Below are 20,153 nucleotides of genomic sequence, written 5' to 3'. Positions count from 1 at the left end.
AATATTCATTTCTAGGAGGAAAACCGACAATTAGTCGAGAGATTAATAAAATGCAAGACCAAAGACGCCGAAAAAATGAACGAGGAAAACGACAATTTTCTAAAGTGCGTAATAAAATAACTTTTCTACGTTTATTTTAATTTCTTAATTCCAGTCCTAGTTATAATAGTTGTAATAGTTGCTTTTTTTATTTAATTAATTTAAACGTTACAATGGAAGACTCGGGACTACTTTTTTTTTTTTTTTTACTACACACACGACGAAATTTATAATTTCAGCGAGGGATTTACCAGTCCGACGACATTTTTCATGCAAACACTATCGAAATTTGGGTAAGTAACGGACAAACAAAAAAAAAACAGAAAACAATTGTCGTGTTAACGCTTCTGTTACTTTAATTAATAAAATTGATTATTAATTATTTAATTATTTCCTTTTAAACTAATGCTTTTTGGGTACGTGAATGATCGATAGACCAGGTACTTATTTATGATAATTATTAATGGAATGTTTATTAACTTTTAATATACTCAATTAATATTTAATTGTTTAATTGAACTTTTAATTGAAAAATTTGCATAAATTATCCAATTATTTTTAATTATTTTATTCATCACCGTTAAATGCACACACAAAACTAATAATTAAAAGGCGAATGAAATTTTACAATAAAGCTTCTGAGAATTCATTTAATTTAAATAATAAATCATTAATTAAATAAACTAATTTTAAACATTATAGAGTCTTCCATACGTAACGTAACCCATTCATTTTTTAAATCATCAATAAACTAGCGACCGTGTAGTCACTCTTTGACTGCTGAGACATGTGAACTGTAAATAAATAAAATTTTGCTTTTTGAATAATGACTATTGTTAAATTGCACTGTACTTTCTTAAATATTCACGTTTTTAAAGATCTAATCATCAAGAGCTTTTATTTGAGTACCCACATGTATTTTTGATATATTTTTCATATATACATATGTATATGTATATATATATATATATATATATATATATATATATATATATATATATATATATATAAATATAAATATATATAACATATATTTCAAAGATATAAGCTCATCTTGATGTTACATTCATCAAGAGCTTTCATTTGAGTACCCACATATATTTTTGATATATTTTTCATATTTACATATATATGATATATATAAATATATAAAATATGTGAAAAATTGATGTAGGTACTCAAATGAAAGGTCTCGATGAGTGTAACATCAAGATGAGCTTATATCGTGTAAAATGTCAATAGTTCTCAAGATACAAGGTAATTTTTCAATTACTGACATTTTTTAAGATATAAACTCATTTCGATGTTACTTTCATCGAGAGCTTTCATTTAAGTACCGACTTGCCTTTTTGATATATTTTTCATATATACATGTATATGATATATATATGAAATATATGAAAAATGGATGTGGGTACTCAAATGAAAGGTCTCGATAAGTATATCTTCAGGATGAGTTTATATCTTCAAAAATGTCAATAGCTCACAAAATACAAGGTCATTTCTTAATTAATGACATTTTTACAGATATAAGCTCATTCCGATGTTACACTCGTCAAGACCTTTCATTTGACTACCTACTTGCATTTTTGATATATTTCTCATATATTTATATAAATAATATATATAAATATATAAAATATATGAAAAATTTATGTGGGTACTCTAATGAAAGGTCTCGATGAGTGTAATGCCAGGATGAGCTTATATCTTTTAAAATGTCAATAGTTCACAAGATACAAGGTCATTTCTTAATTAATGATATTTTTAAAGATATAAGCTCATTTCGATATTACTCTCACCGAGACCTTTTATTTAAGTCCCCACATGTCATTTTTTATATATTTTATATTTATGGTATTTGTGAAATATATAAATATATAAAATATATGAAAAATTGATGTAGGTACTCAAATGAAAGGTCTCGATGAGTGGAACATCAGGATGAGCTTATATCTTTAAAAATGTCAATAGTTTACATGTTACAAGGTCATTTCTTACTTATGTATCCTAGAGACAAAATTTCTCTTATTCTCTTAATATTATAGATAATTAATTTACTAATACAATTAAAATAATTGATTTCAGAAAGCGACAAGCAAAAGTACAAAAGGACCTGGAGGATGCAGCCCGGGATACCAGAGCAATAAGTCCAGAGCGGACTAGTGTCAAGGAGGGAATCCCGGGACTGCCTACTGCAGTACCGACAGACGTAGCCGTTAAATTTGTACGTTTTTTTAAATAAACTATTTTAACTACATCCCGGAAATTTATTTTTTAGAAAATTTAAACAAAAAGCATCAGCGTAGAATAATAACAAAGTTTTATGAGAGAAAATAAAAAAGTTCTGGATGACTGTTAACTCATTAAAAGTCTTTATGATAATAGAAAGCAGAAGTAGAGTTTAGTTTAGTATGAGGATCGATATTATTATTATTATTATTACAGAGTGCTCATGATGGTGAAGTTAGTGCTGTTAAATGGTCTCCAGTTGACAGGATATTGGCTACTGGTGGTGCTGATAGAAAAGTTAAACTTTGGGATATTTCAAAAGGTACCCATCTATTTTTATCTATTTTATACAACACTTTTTTAACTTTTTTCATTATGCAATTTAGATGGTTAAACTTTGTCAAAGGTGATCGATAGTTATTTTTTCACTTATACTTTTTTAAATTAATAAACTAAATTAAACCAGATACATTTTTGGTAATTACTTACTTATTTTTCAGATAATTAAATCTTAATTTTTTTGCCTTATTAAATAATGAATTTTGTTAAATTGCACTGTAACTTCTTAACTATTGAAATTTTTAAAGCCATAAGCTCACTTTGACATTACACTCATCAAGACCTTTCATTTGAGTACCCACATGCATTTTTGATATATTTTTCATATATACATATATATAATATATATTTATATATGAAATATGTGAAAAATTGATGTGGGTACTGAAATGAAAGGTCTCGATGAGTGTCACATCATGGTAAGTTTATTTCTTAAAAAATGTCAATAGTTCTCAAGATACAAGGTCATTTCTTAATTATGTAACATATATTATATATTTTGAAGATATAAGCTCATTCCGATGTTACTCTCATCAAGAGCTTTCATTTAAGTACCTACTTGCATTTTTGATATATTTTTCATATTTACTTATATATAATATATATAAATATATGAAATATATAAAAAATTAATGTGGTTATTCAAATAAAAGGTCTCGATGAGTATATCATCAGGATGAGCTTATATCTTTAAAAATGTCAATATTTCAGAAAATACAAGATTATTACTTAGTTACTGACATTTTTAAAGATACAAGCTCATCCCGATGTTACACTCATGAAAAGCTTTTATTTGAGTACCCACATGCATTTTTGATATATTTTTCATATATACATATATATGATATATATACATATATATATATAAATATATGAAAAGTTGATGTGGGTACTCAAATGAAAGGTCTCGATGAGTGTAATGTAAGAATGAGCGTATATCTTTAAAAATGTCAATATTTCACAAGATACAAAGTCATTTCTTAATTACATAGATTTTTTATTCAATCATAAAATATTCACTCTGGTTGATTAGTAATTTCTAATTAAACAAACCCTAAAAGAAAAAAACAAATTGATAAATTTCAGGAACATTCGAGAGCAAAGGAATGTTAATAGGAAGCAACGCTAGTGTAATGTCAGTGGATTTCGACTCGACAGGTACTTTAATCCTCGGAGCGTCGAACGACTTCGCCAGCCGAGTTTGGTCGGTGAATGATCTGCGTCTGAGGGTGAGTTTCTAAAAAATAATTAAAGAGATTTAGTTAATTAAAACAGGAACAACAAACAACGGCGCCCATTAGACATTTAGAAACAAAGTTTACTAATCCATTAGCTTAATTAGTTTAAATCTTGCGGTATTGAAGCTTTGACACACAACTCCAACGCGAACTTTACTGACAACTTTATGTAATTAATTAACTAGTTACTTTCAAGTGATAACTAATTTTTATTATCATCAAGAGTTTCTTAGCTAGTTGTGTTCTTTTTTTCTTTAAATCGTTGTAAGTGTGAGTGCAAAGAGTAGAGGGCGTTTAATTGGTCTTACTGAGACATCAGATAGGTATTTTGGCCGTGAAACAACACATTCAAATGTAACCACACTCTGGTACTGACGGTGTAATATATAAACCCTGTTATATGGAAATATATGCATGTTTTTACTCGGGGTTTCCTCACCCCACAGCAGTTGTTGCTGAGAGCAGTACCGGTATCAGTTGCAGTAGCAGTAATAGTAGCAGCTTTACTGCTCGTGAGTACCTAATGTATTTTCACGTGACGTGTTTGTGCTTTGGGAATTACACCAACTTGATTTGAATACCTCGTTAATGTTTTTTTACTTATATTATTTGTCATGTTTTCCTTTTATTTATTTTTAAGCTTGATAGATAAGCTTTTTAGACCAGACGCTTGAATTTAGGACCAAGAAAAAATTTGTTAAAAATTATTTTACCTGGAGAATTTTGAGTCAATTTTGAAATCAAGGAAAAAGGTCTACACGGAAAAAGGTCTACACGGAAAAAGGTCTACACGGAAAAAAGGAAACTGTAATAAATAACAGTCGATTTATAATAATTAATGATCAACTGCTAAAAATTACCATTTCAAACAGTAAAATCGTGATTTTACTATTCGCTTTATAATATTTACTATTTAAACGTTACAATTTACTCTTTACATGGAAGAAAATACTATTTCAAACAATAATATTCGTTATGTAAATTTCTAAAATGTTTAAGTATAATAATTAACAATTCAGACTTTGATATTTATCATTTTGTACCTAAAAAATGATCTTATGATATGTAAAAAGTATTAAATAAAGTTACGTGAATGTCGAACGCTTCACGTAATAATTACCGTAACTCCTATTCTTTCCCTGCTTCACAGCATTATTTTATGTTTGTAACTCGGATTCCGGTTAATTTTTATAGTTTCAAACAGTAAAGTGGACATCGGGGTGGCAAAAATATAAATATTACAGAACTTAATGTAGAAAGTATAAAAGCCACAATTTATAATTTAATATCCAAAATAAGTGATTAATAGCTGTCACTATAGTAAATGACGACTCTTTCATCTTAAAACATACAGTTTCAAACAGTAAAAATTACCATTTTAATATATAGTTGATATTATGAGGAGAAGGAGAACTCAGATGAAAGAAAAAGGGGTCTCACTCTGGGAGAATTTAACATTTCAAACAGTAAAAATTATACTTTTAAAATATACATTTTATCAGTTCAAGCAAGTCAATAATTACAGTTTGATTTTTAGAGTTGCGTTTAAAATTTATCATTTTACTTTGTAAGTATTGACGTTGCTTGTATTAGAAATTAACTAACTTTATTTTATACTTTTACATATCATAAGATCATTTTTTAGCAACGAAATGATAAATATCAAAGTCTGAATTCTTAATTATTATACTTTAACATTTTAAACATTTACATAGCGAATATTACTGTTTGAAATAGTATTTTCTTCCATGTAAAGAGTAAATTGTAACGTTTAAATGGTAAATATTATAAAGTGAATAGTAAAATCACGATTTTACTGTTTGAAATGGTAATTTTTAGCAGTTGATTATTACTTATTATAAATCGACTGTTATTTAGTACAGTTTACTTTTTTCCGTGTACCAATAAACGATTTATTGCGTAGCAATAAATCATTTGTTAAAGGCCGAATATTCATTTAGTGGCAATGGGCTTTAATAAATGATTTAGTAACTATTACTAAATCTTACAATAATTCTAAAGAAAGTTTGTGCTGATAAACAACAAAACACTAGATAAAAATGATTAAACTTAAAGGTAACGTGTGGATATGTATATATTAAATACATTGGGTGCCAATTAGTCTACGTGGTACGGAGACTAACGAAGGGCTTTAATAATATGAAGTTTCGGCTTAATTACCCTCTTGCAGCAACAGTAACTAACAAGTCTGCTTACCAAAGCCCGAACCCAGAAGCTACTCTTGTGCCTCCTGCCTTATTATTATTATAATTATCATTATTATAGTTATTGTTGGTATAAATAATGCACTCGAGTTACTTTTATAATCTGGGGTGCAGTGTCTAGTGTTGGGTGTCGTAAGAATGATTAATTGAGACACCCAATTACTATTATTACTTATACTACTGCGTTAGACTCGCGGTTCGGTGATTAAATTACGCGGTTAGTCAAATAATTAACCCGATGCAGGAGAAACCGTAGTTATCCTAAGATTGTATTGGTACGGAGCATGAGTAGAGACTTTACCGATCAACATGCAAAAAAAAGGTATTAGCCTAAAAAATTCGCGATAAAGGGGCGGAGCTCGGAGTCCAGTACCCTTCTGGCATAAAAATAAATCTCGTTTTTTTCACTGGGTCGAATATATATCTATATGTATTTATATATATAGCATCACGAGGTCCGAGCCAAACCGTTCTTTCCTCTTCTCAGGAAACTTAGTTCGCCCGTTGAATCGTGACGAGAATTTGAATTGCGGTATTATCTGCAGCGCGATCAGCACTCTTAAAGTACCTTTACTATCAAATATATATACATATAGAAGGGTACTGTGCCCAGGAGAAAATAATCTCGATTTAAGTACGATGATTTACTTTTTTTTTAATCACTTTTTTACGGGCAGTCTGTAAAGATAAATTTTTATTTTCTGCCCGCCAGAGGCTCATTTCAACCTTTTTATCATTCGATTATTTTTTAAGGCCTTTTCACGATTTATTTTATCGTATATTTGTTTATATTTCTTTTTAAGAGAAAGATTTTACTGTTGTATGTTGATTATTTTTAATTAAATTTATAAAAAATATGTATTGAGATGTTTAAAAATCTGTGTATTTTTAATTAATATTTATTAAAAATTAGGATTATTATTATTACGAGTAATTTATTTGCAGTCACTACGTGACTGCAGTGTAATCTATACGTAAAGAACATTTTGCTTTATTAAATAAAGAATTTTTTGAAATTGCACTGTATTTTCTTAACTTTTGGGGTTTTTAAAGATATAAGCTCCTCCTGATGTTAGCTCATCAACAGCTTTCATTTGAGTACCCACATGCATTTTTGATATATTTGTCATATATACATATATATATAATATATAATATATATAAATATATGAAAAATTGATGTGGGTATTCAAATAAAAGGTCTCGATGAGTGTAACGTCGGGATGAGCTTATATTTTTAAAAATGTCAATAATTCACAAGATACAAGGTCATTACTCAATTACTGACATTTTTAAAGATATAAGCTCATCCCGATATTATACTCATCGAGACCTTTCATTTGAGTACCCACTTGCATTTTTGATATATTTTTTATATATACCTATATAAAATATATATAAATATATAAATATATAAAATATAGGAAAAATTGATGTGGGTACTTAAATGAAAGGTCTCGATAAGTATAAAGTCATGGTGAGCTTATATCTTCAAAAATGTCAATATTTCTTAAGACACAAGGTAATTTCCTTATTAATGACATTTCTAAAGATATAAGCTCATTTCGACGTTACCTTCATCGAGCCCTTTCATTTGAGTACCCACTTGTATTTTTGACATATTTTTCAGATATACATATATATAATATATATAAATATATAAAATATATGAAAAATTGATGTGGGTACTCAAATGAAAGGTCTCGATGAGTGTAACATAAGAATTAGCTTATATCTTCAAAAATATCAATATTTCTCAAGATACAATGTAATTTCTAAAGATCTACTTATCTAGTAACTAAAAATAAATAGAATAAACAAGACAAATTAGTTATAAAAATGAGTTTATTTCTCTTTTTACCACACAATCTATGTACACTGGTACCGATAATGTTTAGCGTACAAGAGTTAAACTCAGTAGTGTCATATCAATTAAAAGAGCGATTCGGCGTTCATATTCAGCCACATTACAAAAAGTAATACATATCCAGCAATTTATTTTATCAATACATATCAATATTCAAGTAATTAATTACTCATTAATAATTATTACATATTTTAGCATTCTTTTAATAATAACGACGTAAAGTCTTAAGCGGACCACGGTGGTAGAGAGCGTTTAATTAACCTCTCTAACACTGATACTGATACAATAATTAAGTAATAATAATAATTATAATAAATAAGCAATTTTGGTGCGATACCAATCACTATTCAAACTAACTCTGTACGTGACTCGATTACATTTGATTTTATATTTACTAATTAATTAATTATTTTTGCATTTAAGTCAGAGTACAGAGCCAGTTTGTGTAAACAATTAGTATAGTATTAAACTTTAAAACGCACCTCAGGCTCCAGGACAAGTGACTTTTTGGCAATAAAAATTCAAAAAAAAAATTAACTGCCTTGTAAATCGTCCTCGAGCCCAATATTATCGATATAAATTTATTAAAATAATTCTAAAATAAAATACGTGAAATATTTAAGCTTAATTATAATGATAAATTGTATATTATTTATAATTATAATTGAAATAGTATTTAATAATAATTTTAGTCATTCAGACAGTTTCCATTGAGTTATATAAAATCACGGAACAGTAAGGTTAAGACGCGATTCAATTAACTCGATGGAAAGTGCTTTTTTTGTTGTACTCTGAAATGCTCTCAGCTATAAGATGGTGCGAGAGAACAGACAGAATTCCAATGTTATTTCTAGATTTTTATTTTTATTTTTCAATCTTTCTTTCTGTCTTTTCCAATTCGCGTGGAAAATACTTCTTTTTTTATTTTTTTTTGTCTTAATACAATCCTTTTTACAAATTATTATTATTGTTTCAAACAATTTTTTTTTTATTATTATTCAAATTACTGTAAAAAAATTACTGCAGTCGCTTTTCTATAAAGTTACATGACGCTTTCGTTAAAGTACTCTACAATTTTATTTAATTGAGTAAATTTTAATAAAAATGTTATTTTTAGTTTGAAAGTACGTTCTCTAGATACATAATTAAGAAATTACCTTTTATCTTGTGAACTATTGACATTTTTAAAGATATAGGCTCACTCTGATGTTACGTTCATCGAGTCCTTTCATTTGAGTACCCACATCAATTTTTCATATATTTCATATATTTATATAAATTATATATATTATATATATGAAAAATATATCAAAAATACATGTGGGTACTCAAATGACAGCTTTCTATGAGCATCACATCAAAATGAGTTCATATTTTAGAAAATGTCATTAATTAAAAAATGACCTTATATCTTGTCAACTATTGACATTTTTTAAGATATAAGCTCATCCTGCCATTACACTCATCGAGACCTTTCATTTAAGTACCCACATCAATTTTTCATATATTTATAAATATTATATATATGTATATATGAAAAATGCAAGTGGGTACTCAAACAAAAGCTCTTGATGAGTATAACATCGAGATGAGCTTATATTTTTAATATATATGTTATATATATATGTATATATATAAAAAATATATTAAAAATGCATGTGGGTACTTAAATGAAAGTTCTTCATAAGTGTAAGCTCGGGATGAGCTTATATCTTTAAAAATGTCAATAGTTAAGAAAATACAGTGCAATATAACAAAATTCATTATTTAATAAAGCAAAATTTCTGTTTATTTATAATTCAAAAATGCGACTGCAATAAAATAATTCTATTTATTCTAAAAAAATTTTTTTTTCTTATTAATTCTCAAATTAAATAAAAAAAAAAAAAAATTGCTAAGAAATTGAGCGAATTGGAGAATAATTGAGTTTCTACCCACGCACCAATAAGCAGCTTATACACTTCAGCTTCTACATAGTAATAATAATAAAAATAATGTTTAATAATAATGATAATGCTCGAGTACTTAGATCTAACAATGTTGATTATAAAAAATTTTATGGTGAGCCGCTGAGACTTGAACCGTATCAATATCAATGATCATTAAAATAATGATAATAACAACCGTGATGATGATGATGATGATGATGATGATGATAAAAATAATACCGACAAGATGGCCCCGTTTTAAAAGTTTAACATCAAAATGATGAGTTTATTTGGGGGCGCAGTGTGGATCTTTGAGCTAGCTCGGTTTTATTAATTAGCATTTATGCACTCAACTATTCTGAGGGTAGAATGGGAATGAAAGTAGGATAAAGGTGGAAGAGATGGAGATGGAATAGAAGGATGAGTAATTCATACGATCGACAAGGCAAACAACCGCAGCGAGTACCTCAGCCAAACGATAATCCAAGTGCCAGACTAGCGTATAATCTTATCTTTATAATATATATATATATATATATATATAGGTATATGTATATATTATATTATACATGTACTTCTATGTACTCCGGGCTAACTGTACTGCTATTTGCTAAGACGAATTTAGTTTTATTTTAAAACTTTGTCAATTAGATCATACAGAGTTGCAAGTAATTTATTATGTTTTTGGTAATGATTTAATTTAATTTTTTCAATAGAAAAATTATCTAATTTTTTTTTTTTTAATTAAAGAAGTTTATATTAATTAGATAATGACTGTGGTTAAATTGCACTGTACTTTCTTAACTATTGACGTTTTTAAAAATATAAGCTCATTCTGGTGGTACACTCATCAAGAGCTTTCATTTGAGTACCCACTTGCCTTTTTGATATATTTTTCATATCTACATATATATAATATACATAAATATATAAAATATATGAAAAATTGATGTGGGTACTCAAATGAAAGGTCTCGCTGAGTGCAATGTCATGGTGAGCTTATATCTTTAAAAATGTCAGTAGTTGACAAAATACAAGGTCATTTCTTAAGTAATGACTTTTTTTAAGATATAAACTCATCCCGACGTTACATTCATCATAAGCTTTCATTTAAGTACCAACATGCATTTTTGATATATTTTTCATATATACATATATATAATATTTATAAATATATAATACATACAAAAAAAATGATGTGGGTACTCAAATGAAAGGTCTTGATGAGTGTAACATCAGGATGAGCTTATATCTTCAAAAATGTCAATATTTCTTAAGATAGAAGGTAATTTCTTAATAATGTATCTAGAGATAAATAAAATTTATTATAAAAAAATTTTTCTCCAATTATTTGTGTAAATTAACTAAAAAAAAACGGTAATTGATAAGTCTGAATTCGACGGGAGTTAGCTCTAAAGAGAAAGAGAAAGAGAAGGGGTTTTTACGGGTCGGGAGATCTGGGGTTAGGTAACCGCAGAACGAAGCGTCGGTAGCAATAGAGGGTAGTCTATGCAAATATATAGGCAGCACAGTAGGCCAAAGAGGATGAGGGTGGAAAGGGAGGCGTTGTCCCGTGCCCCTTGTCGTAATCCGAACGAGCGACCCCTGGAGACGGTTGTACGTCCCAACGAGCTTAGAACCCGCGAGATGCCACAAGAGGCAATTAACCTTCCGGCGCCCATCCCCTATTCCCATCCTCATCCCCCGAGGATCCTTCGGGCCCTCTCTCTCTCTCTCTCTCTCTCTCTCTCTGACTTTCCATCTTCTCTCTTAGCAGCACTCGCGACACTCCTACAAAGTATCTACACAATGTCTCTGCACTACACAGCTGTGGTACTACACCAGTAAACCTCTCACCAATTTAACTCACTGCTATGTACTATGTACTTGGTAATTCCTCTTGTGAGTACAATCGAAAAGGCTCGTCATCGTTTTCATTGGATATACTTGACATTTACATAATCTCCTCCTTTCTGTCCCGTCTAATTAAATATTTAACTCTGCTTTACTTTATTCAATCAATTTTATTTTTATTATTTTTTTTTTTTTTTTAACAGTAATTAATATTAATTTTAATGAAAAAAATTATTTATTTTTATTTTTTATTAATTGATTTATTTAAATTAATTTTTTTTCAATTTTAATTTATCAAAAATTTTTGAATTAATTTATTAAATTTTTTATTTTTTAAAATAAGAAATTAAATTATTTAAATTTGGAATTCTTTTTACAAAATTTTAATAAATAAAAAATTTAATAAATTAATTCAAAAATTTTTGATATTAAAATTTTAAAAAATATTAAATTAATTATTAAGTTTGATTTTTAAAAAATTATAAATTTTTTATGAAAAAAAATTATTTTTGGAAAATTACAATAAAAATAACTCAGCTAAAAATTGAATGATTCAAATATTTAATAATTAATTTAAATATTTTTGATGTTTAAAAAAAATATTAATAAGAAAAAATTAATAAATAATCAAATTTGACTTTTAAAAAATGATATATTTATTAAAAAATTTTTTTTTGCAAAATTTTTATAAAAAATTGAATTAATTTATTCAAATATTTTTGATATTAAAATTTTAAAAAATGTTAATAAAAAAAATTAAATAAATTATCAGAAAACGATTGAATTTGACTTTTAAAATATTATTAATTTATAAAAAAAATTATTTTGCAAAATTTTAAGAAAAAATAACAATGAAAAAAATTGAATAAAATTAATTCAAATATTTTTAATATTTCAAAAAATATTAATAAGAAAGAATTAAATGAATTATTAAGTTTAAATTTTAAAAAATTAATTTTTTTTGAAAAAAATTTTTTTTTGGAAAATTCTAATAAAAAATGAAAAAAAAATTGAATAAAATTAATTCAAATATTTTTGATATTAAAAAAAATATTAATTAGAAAAAATTAAATAAATAATCAAATTTTACTTTTGGTAAATTCTAATTTTATAAAAAAAATTTTTTTTCACCAAATTTTGATAAAAAATTAAATAAAATTAATTTAAATATTTTTGATATTTAAAAAAAAATATTAGTAAGAAAAAATTCAATAAATAATTAAATTTTACTTTTGAAAAATTATAAATTATAAAAAATTTTTTTTTACCAAATTTTAATAAAAAATGACAAAGAAAAAAATAGAATAAATTAATTATAATATTTTTGATATTTAAAAAAAAATTAATTCAAATATTTTTGATATTTAAAAAAATATTAATAAGAAAAAATTAAATTAATTAAATTATTAATAAATAACCAAGACAAAATTTGAATAAATTAATTCAAATATTTTTGATATTTAAAAAAAATATTTATAAAGAAAAATTAAATAAATTATCACTAAATAATCAAGTTTTACTTTTGAAAACTTAAAAATTTTTTTTTTTTAATTTTAATAAAAAAATTAATCAATAAAAAATTAAATAAATTAATTCAAAAATTTTTAAAAGATAATTAATTGATAAAAAAGTTAATTTGATCAGAGTTAAAGTTGTAAGACAAATGATTTAAGTGTAAAATCTTTGAAAAGTTGAAACTTACGTATATAGCAACGCAATGCAATGCATAAGCTTGCAACGAGAGTAAGTGAGAGCTTTTGATAGTTTCGGTAGAGGTAATGGCCCGTTATCCCGTGCAGTAGTACTTTCCTTCTCGCTAATACCAAAGAACTCTCACCCGAAGAACTATGGAACCGTTTATCGCTTGTAAATCTTCCCGAAAGTACTATCGCCACACGTACTCGCGTTTTATATAAATGCCTCTCATTTATTCTTCCCATTATTTTTCTTATTTTCCGGTGCGATTCTTCCCCGTCAATTACTAAATAAAAATAACGACCTCATTATTTCGATCATCATCACTATTGTCACAATTTAATTCAATTGTTATTATCACCATTATTATTCAAGTCCGTTCTTATCTCACAAGTCATTTGTATTTTGTTTGATTTAATTTAAAAACTATTTTTACCTTTTTAAATTTCATTGAAATCAGAGACTAGCGCTGAAAAAAAAAAGTAAGCGAGTCTCATGACTCCTACGTATTTTTTTCTCATTTCTTTTTTTTTATTTATTCGATCGCCAGAAAACGACCGCGAAATCTCCTAGGCTGCAAAAAATCCTGAGTGGGATCAGGTCAAGCGGTTCGTCTATACTACTGTTGTAGTAGTAGTGTCGGATGATCCGGCTCAACCTGAAGCGACTCAAAAAAAAAAAAATAAAAAAGCGTAAAATAAAAAAATTTTTACTTAACCAATGCAGCAAGGCTATTGTACTTAATCTAATGAGTTAATTAGTGATGGTCAAAGCAATTATACGGAAAGTATTACAAACATCCGGGTGAAAAAAATGTTTTAAATACTGCAAAAAAAATTTTAGTTTAATTAAGAAGATCCATTTAAAAAAATAATACTTTTGTTATGCATTTTTAAGGGAATTTAAGAAAAATTTAGTCTCCATACATAATTAAGAAATTACCTTGTATCTTGTGAACTCTTGATATTTTTAAAGATATAAGCTCACTATGACATTACACTCATCGAGACCTTTCATTTGAGTACCCACATCAATTTTTCATATATTTTAGATATTTATATATATTACATATGTATATATGAAAAATATATCAAAAGTGCATGTGGGTACTCAAATGAAAGCTCGTGATGAGTGTAATATCAAAATGAGTTTATATCTTTAAAAATGTCATTAATTAAGAAATGATCTTGTATTTTGCAAACTATTGACATCTTTGAAGATATAAGCTCACCATTACATTGGACTTATTGAGACCTTTCATTTGAATACCTACATCAATTTTTTATATATTTCATATATTTATATATATTATATACATGTATATATGAAAAATATATCAAAAATGCATGTGAGTACTCAAATGAAAGCTCTCGATGAGTATAACATCGGGACGAGCTTATATCTTTAAAATATATGTTATATATATTACATAATTAAGAAATAATTATGTATCTTGAGAACTATTGACATTTTTAAAGATATAACCTCACCATGACATTGCACTCATCGAGACCTTTCATTTGAGTACCCACATCAATTTTTCATATATTTGTATATATTATATATATGTATATATGAAAAATATATCAAAAATGCATGTGGGTACTCAAATGAAAGCTCTTGATGAGTGTAACATCGGGATGAGCTTATATCTTTAAAAATGTCAATTTTTGAAAAAGTACAGTGCAATTTAACAAAAGTAATTATTTAATTAATTATTAGGTTACGTAGATAGAATTTACAAATTTTCAAGTGGATCTCCATTTTTCACAAAAAAAAATTCCAGACGTTTGATACTTTCACTATCACCAAAACTTTCACACAAATTCATGAAATAAAATTATTCAAAAATTTTAAATCATGATTCATTTCATTTCATTAAAATTCCCACCGTGAGTCCGCTTTTTGATATAAAATCCGCGACCCGATAATTTAAAAAAATTAAAAATCGAGCCTTTTCGGTTTCGGTTTCTGCTCAAAGAGCTGCTGAGCGGAAATCGAAATCGTAGTTAAATATTTTGACATCGTGCAGTCTCTTGTTCCTTATTAAATAAATTAAAGGAACAAAAAAGGGCGCGAGTGTTCAAAGATATTTTAATTATTAAAAATTAATTAGCGATTGTGGCGATAAATTTATGAGCTGATTAGAATCGACGGGAATAGCCGGCGTCGTAGAGCTTGCAAAGGCTGTCGGTGCGACTGGGAATCCCAGAGTGAATCCCGGGGACTGATACCGAGACAGAGAGCGCCTCTTGGTGCTTGAGAATTTGCTTGCGTCGCTGCCAGGTGAAGGTCCACGCGGCAATCACGACTATCTGAGCGATTATGAACACTGTGCCGGTAATTATCGCCTCGGCCATGTTGATACACAATCCGTGGACTCCGGGCATGTCTTGGGACTCGACGAATACCGTGTCGCGGGACTGGGACGTCAGGTTACCAAGAGGAGACTTTCCGTCGCGCTCGAACCCGAACTTGTCCGTGATCTGGATTGATTGGACCAGCAGTAGGTCCTCGCGGGAGAGAGATGATGCTGAACGACGTCTACGTCTTCGTCCGTAGCTGATTACTGATCTCAGTTCGCCGGTTGACTCTTCCTGGTCGCACTGTACTGGCTCGCAGCTTGGCATGCATGGAGTTACTAAAGCACGGAATTGGACTACTTCCGAGCTCGGGAACTTGAAGGCGTCGAAGTGAGACAGAAGAATCTGAAAATACAACAATTTTATTTTATAGACACATAATTAAGAAATGACCTTGTATCTTGAGAACTATTGACATTTTTAAAGAGATAAGCTCATCCTGGCATTACACTCATTGAGACCTTTCATTTGAATACCCACATCAATTTTTCATATATTTCATATATTTGTATATATTATATATATGTATATATGAAAAATATATCAAAAATGAAAGTGGGTACTCAAATGAAAGCTCTCGATGAGTATAACATCGAAATGAGGTTATATTTTAAATTATGTCATTAATTAAGAAATGTTATTGTATCTTGTCAAATATTGACATTTCTTAAGATATAAGCGCATTCTGATTTTACACTCATTGAGACCTTTCATTTGAGTACCCACATCAATTTATCATATAATTTATATATTTATATATTTCACAAATATCATATATATAAAATAAATAAAAAATGTCATGTGGGTACTTAAATGAAAGGTCTCGATGAGTGTAAAATCGGGATGAGCTTATATCTTTAAAAACGTCAATAGTTAAGAAAGTACAGTGTAATTGAACAAGAGTCATTATTTAATTTAACTGAAATTTTTCAATTATTAATTTTCTAAAAAATCTACAAACTAAATTTTGTTTTAAAATATTTATAAAAATTGCATTAAACATTTTAAAAAACCGATTAATAATCCTGAAAAATTGAATAATATATCAAACAGAATTTTTTCAACGCAGTTGAAAAAAAAAAAAATAATTTGATAGGGGAATAATAAAAGCAAAGAATTAGTGGATAGTGTCAGGGGCAAATAGGCCGTAAAAATATGAGATTTAAATGTGTAAATAGTTAGATGTCGAATAAGTATTTTATTGTAACGTGTAATCCGGTATCTGTATTTGTATTTGTTCGTTTATTATCTTTTTGTGTTAAATTTTATAGCTCGGGAGAAATATAAATGGCAGCAAACGTTGGAGCAAATGAAAACGGGAGCCTTTCATCAGTTAGAATACCAAAATGACAAAGTATGCACACGGGAACGAAAGCGTTGATAGGGGATGGGGATGGGGTGTGCTTTTGCTGAAGGGGGACGCGGATAGAGACAATCAAAAGCAGACAAAGAGTAAAACAAACCCAATAGAGACAGAAAAATAAAGGGTATTTTTCAGAATACAGAACGATAAAATGTTATGCGTATTAACGGGAACAGGAAGAACATATGCAACTATTCTTGACATCGATAAAATACACGTTAGTGTCCTCTGGTTGCGGGCGGAGGTCACTAGCGTATAGTAAGGCTGTTAAAAATAACGAGCTAAGTTGTTTTTATTAGCGGATACTTTATAAAAACTACCAGTCTCTCTTTTCCCCATTTCGGGACACTAAAATAAATATTATTAAAAGAATAAGCAATATTTTGTGGCCAGTGGCCAAAAAATGTCATTCATTAAGAAATGACATCGTATCTTGTCAACTATTGACATTTTTAAAGATATAAGCTCATCCCGATATTACACTCATCAATACCTTTAGTTTGAGTACCCACATCAATTTTTCATATATTTTACATATTTATATATTTCATAAATACCATATATATATATATATATAAAATATATAAAAAATGCCATGTGGGTACTTAAATAAAGGCTCTTGATTAGTGTAACATTGAAATGAGTTTATATCTTAAAAAATGTCATTAATTAAGAAATGACATTGTATCTTGTGAATAATTGACATTTTTAAGGATATTAGCTCACCATGACAATACAATCATCGAGACCTTTCATTTGAGTACCCACATCAATTTTTCATATATTTTATATATTTATACATATTATATATGTGTATATATGAAAAATATATCAAAAATGCAAGTGGGTACTCAAATGAAAGCTCTTGATGAGTGTAACATTGAAATGAGCTTATATCTTTAAAATATATATTATATATATGTATATATCAAAAATGCATGTGGGTACTTAAATGAAAGCTCTTGATGAGTGTAACATCGGGATGAGCTTATATCTTTAAAAACGTCAATAGTTAAAAAAGTACGGTGCAATTTAACAAAATTCATTATTTAATAGAGCAAAATTTTATTTATCTATAGTTCACAAGTCACGGCAGTCACATAGTAACTTTAAGATGGCTAGTAAATATAAATAAACAAAATAATGGTCATCTATTACCAAGGCTCTATTTTTCCCGACTCGAGTTTCATTAATAGAGGGTATGTCCGTCACGTACCGGACCCAAAGCTCGGCAATACGTATAAAGAAAACGAACCAGATGAAAACGTCTAATAAAATTGCAATCATTTTTCAAACTAAGACTTCTGCCTAAAACTTTTTAAATAAATCACATTTTTCATTTAAGCTCGGGATTTTAGATTTTATATATTAGATATATCTTATGTGTTATATCTTTTACCAAGAATTGAATTAATCGTTAATTTATACCGGGATGGCTTTTAACATGAGTAATATAATCTCGTTAAAAGCTTCGATAAAATTTTCACCGACATTATAATCCACCTAGGAATCGGCTCAAGATGATTGATTGCTCGCCACGTGGAACTCTGTTGTGCATGGGAAGATCATTTATCATTCGGTTCAATGCGCCCTTTAGTTTCACTCTATCCTTATAAGTTTTATTTATTTATTTATTCATATCCTACGTTATTTTTTTATTTTACTTTTAAATTATTTTAAAAATTACCTATAATTTTTTAAATATTGATTAAGGAAAAATTATAAGACTAAAGTTGTAGCTTAGAAAATTTCCTATAAAAAAAATAAAATATCCTGATTTTACTATAAAATTGGCAGTTACTTCTAAAATATTGATTTTAACAAAAAAAAGATCATTCGGCAGCCGAAAAAGAAGTAGATTTCATAGTGAATTCAACAACTACTAAAATAATAATTTCTAAAATGAATGAAAAAGTAAAATTAGATCTGTCTAAGAGAGTGGGTAATTTTTTATCTAGACTGATGGTAAGGTATGCAAATTAAAGTTTATTTAATAAGCATTCAGATGCAATTTACAAAAATTTTACAAGTTATCACATTCAATAGTTATTTTGAAAAGAAACAGTCAAAGTTACAAATTTTGAGGATTTTTAAGAATTTGAATTTCTGTCATTTTTGAACTATTTAATTAAGAAAAATATATAAGTATGCAAATTAAAGCTTACTTAATAAGCTTTCAGATGGAATTTAGAGAAATTTGATAAGATATCGCGTTCAATTGTTATTGCATTGAAATACGGTAAAAGTGAAAATTTTTGTGATTTTCAAAAATTTTTGAATTGTTGTCATTCCTAAACTATTTCATTTAGAAAAATAGATAAGTATGCAAATTAAAGCTTGTTAAATAAGCTTTCAGATGCAATTTACAGAAATTAAATTTGATATCGCGTTTAATTGTTATTGCACGGAAATACGGTAAAAGTGAAAATTTTAACGATTTTTGAAAATTTTTTCCTCTATTTCTAAACTAATCGACCGATTTGGCTGATCTTTGAACTTAACCTCGAAAATCATCCTAAGAATGAGTATGTTACGTTTTATTGAGATCCGTATAGAATTGCGGGAGTTAGAGAAGAGACAAGGCCGGTTATGTCGTATATATACACATAGATTTATAAACTTTTGAACCATGTGCATTTTCTGAATCCGCTTGACGAGCTGAGTCGAAATATAGCAAAATTTTTCAAAAGTTCCGTCACGAGGACCAATGCAGTTAGATTTCTATGAAATCTACACAGAAAAACGTAAACTGTAATATTCACTCGGATTCCGGTTAATTTTTATAGTTTCAAACTGTAAAGCGGACATCGGGCTCGCAAAAATACAAATATTACAGAACTTAATGTAAAAAGTATAAAAGCCACAATTTCTAATTTAATATCCAAAATAAGTGATTAGTAGCTGTCACTATAGTAAATAACGACTCTTTCATCTTAAAAAATTACAGTTTCAAACAGTAAAAATTGCCATTTCAAAATATAGTCGATATTATGAGGAGAAGGGGAACTTA

At 27.8% G+C, this 20,153-nt stretch overlaps 2 protein-coding genes across 9 annotated transcripts in view; one reads left to right on the top strand and one right to left on the bottom strand.

Moving 5' to 3' along the window:
• Positions 1-20,153, top strand: part of LOC123263828 (autophagy-related protein 16-1) — a 289,529-nt gene that overhangs the window by 4,543 nt on the left and 264,833 nt on the right. For 2 of the 3 annotated variants that reach the window (XM_044726854.1, XR_006509237.1), the window contains exons 5-9: positions 16-104; positions 279-332; positions 2,128-2,266; positions 2,488-2,593; positions 3,697-3,839. In XM_044726854.1, coding sequence (XP_044582789.1) covers positions 16-104; positions 279-332; positions 2,128-2,266; positions 2,488-2,593; positions 3,697-3,839 — 531 coding nt within the window. The remainder of the gene's footprint in view (positions 1-15; positions 105-278; positions 333-2,127; positions 2,267-2,487; positions 2,594-3,696; positions 3,840-20,153) is intronic. The other variant, XR_006509238.1, reaches the window with a different exon arrangement.
• Positions 15,146-20,153, bottom strand: part of LOC123263825 — a 300,526-nt gene continuing 295,518 nt past the window's right edge. For 3 of the 6 annotated variants that reach the window (XM_044726845.1, XM_044726844.1, XM_044726847.1), the window contains one exon: positions 15,149-16,125. In XM_044726845.1, the coding sequence (XP_044582780.1) occupies positions 15,562-16,125 (564 nt within the window). In that variant the 3' untranslated portion in view covers positions 15,149-15,561. Of the gene's footprint in view, positions 16,126-20,153 lie in introns of all 6 variants that reach the window. The other 3 variants (XM_044726846.1, XM_044726843.1, XM_044726848.1) reach the window with 3 other exon arrangements.

Source organism: Cotesia glomerata, linkage group LG4 (assembly GCF_020080835.1).
Source record: "Cotesia glomerata isolate CgM1 linkage group LG4, MPM_Cglom_v2.3, whole genome shotgun sequence".
NCBI lineage: Eukaryota > Metazoa > Arthropoda > Insecta > Hymenoptera > Braconidae > Cotesia > Cotesia glomerata.
The sequence above is the reverse complement of the archived record's forward strand: the minus strand, read 5'-3'. Positions and strand labels throughout refer to the sequence as shown.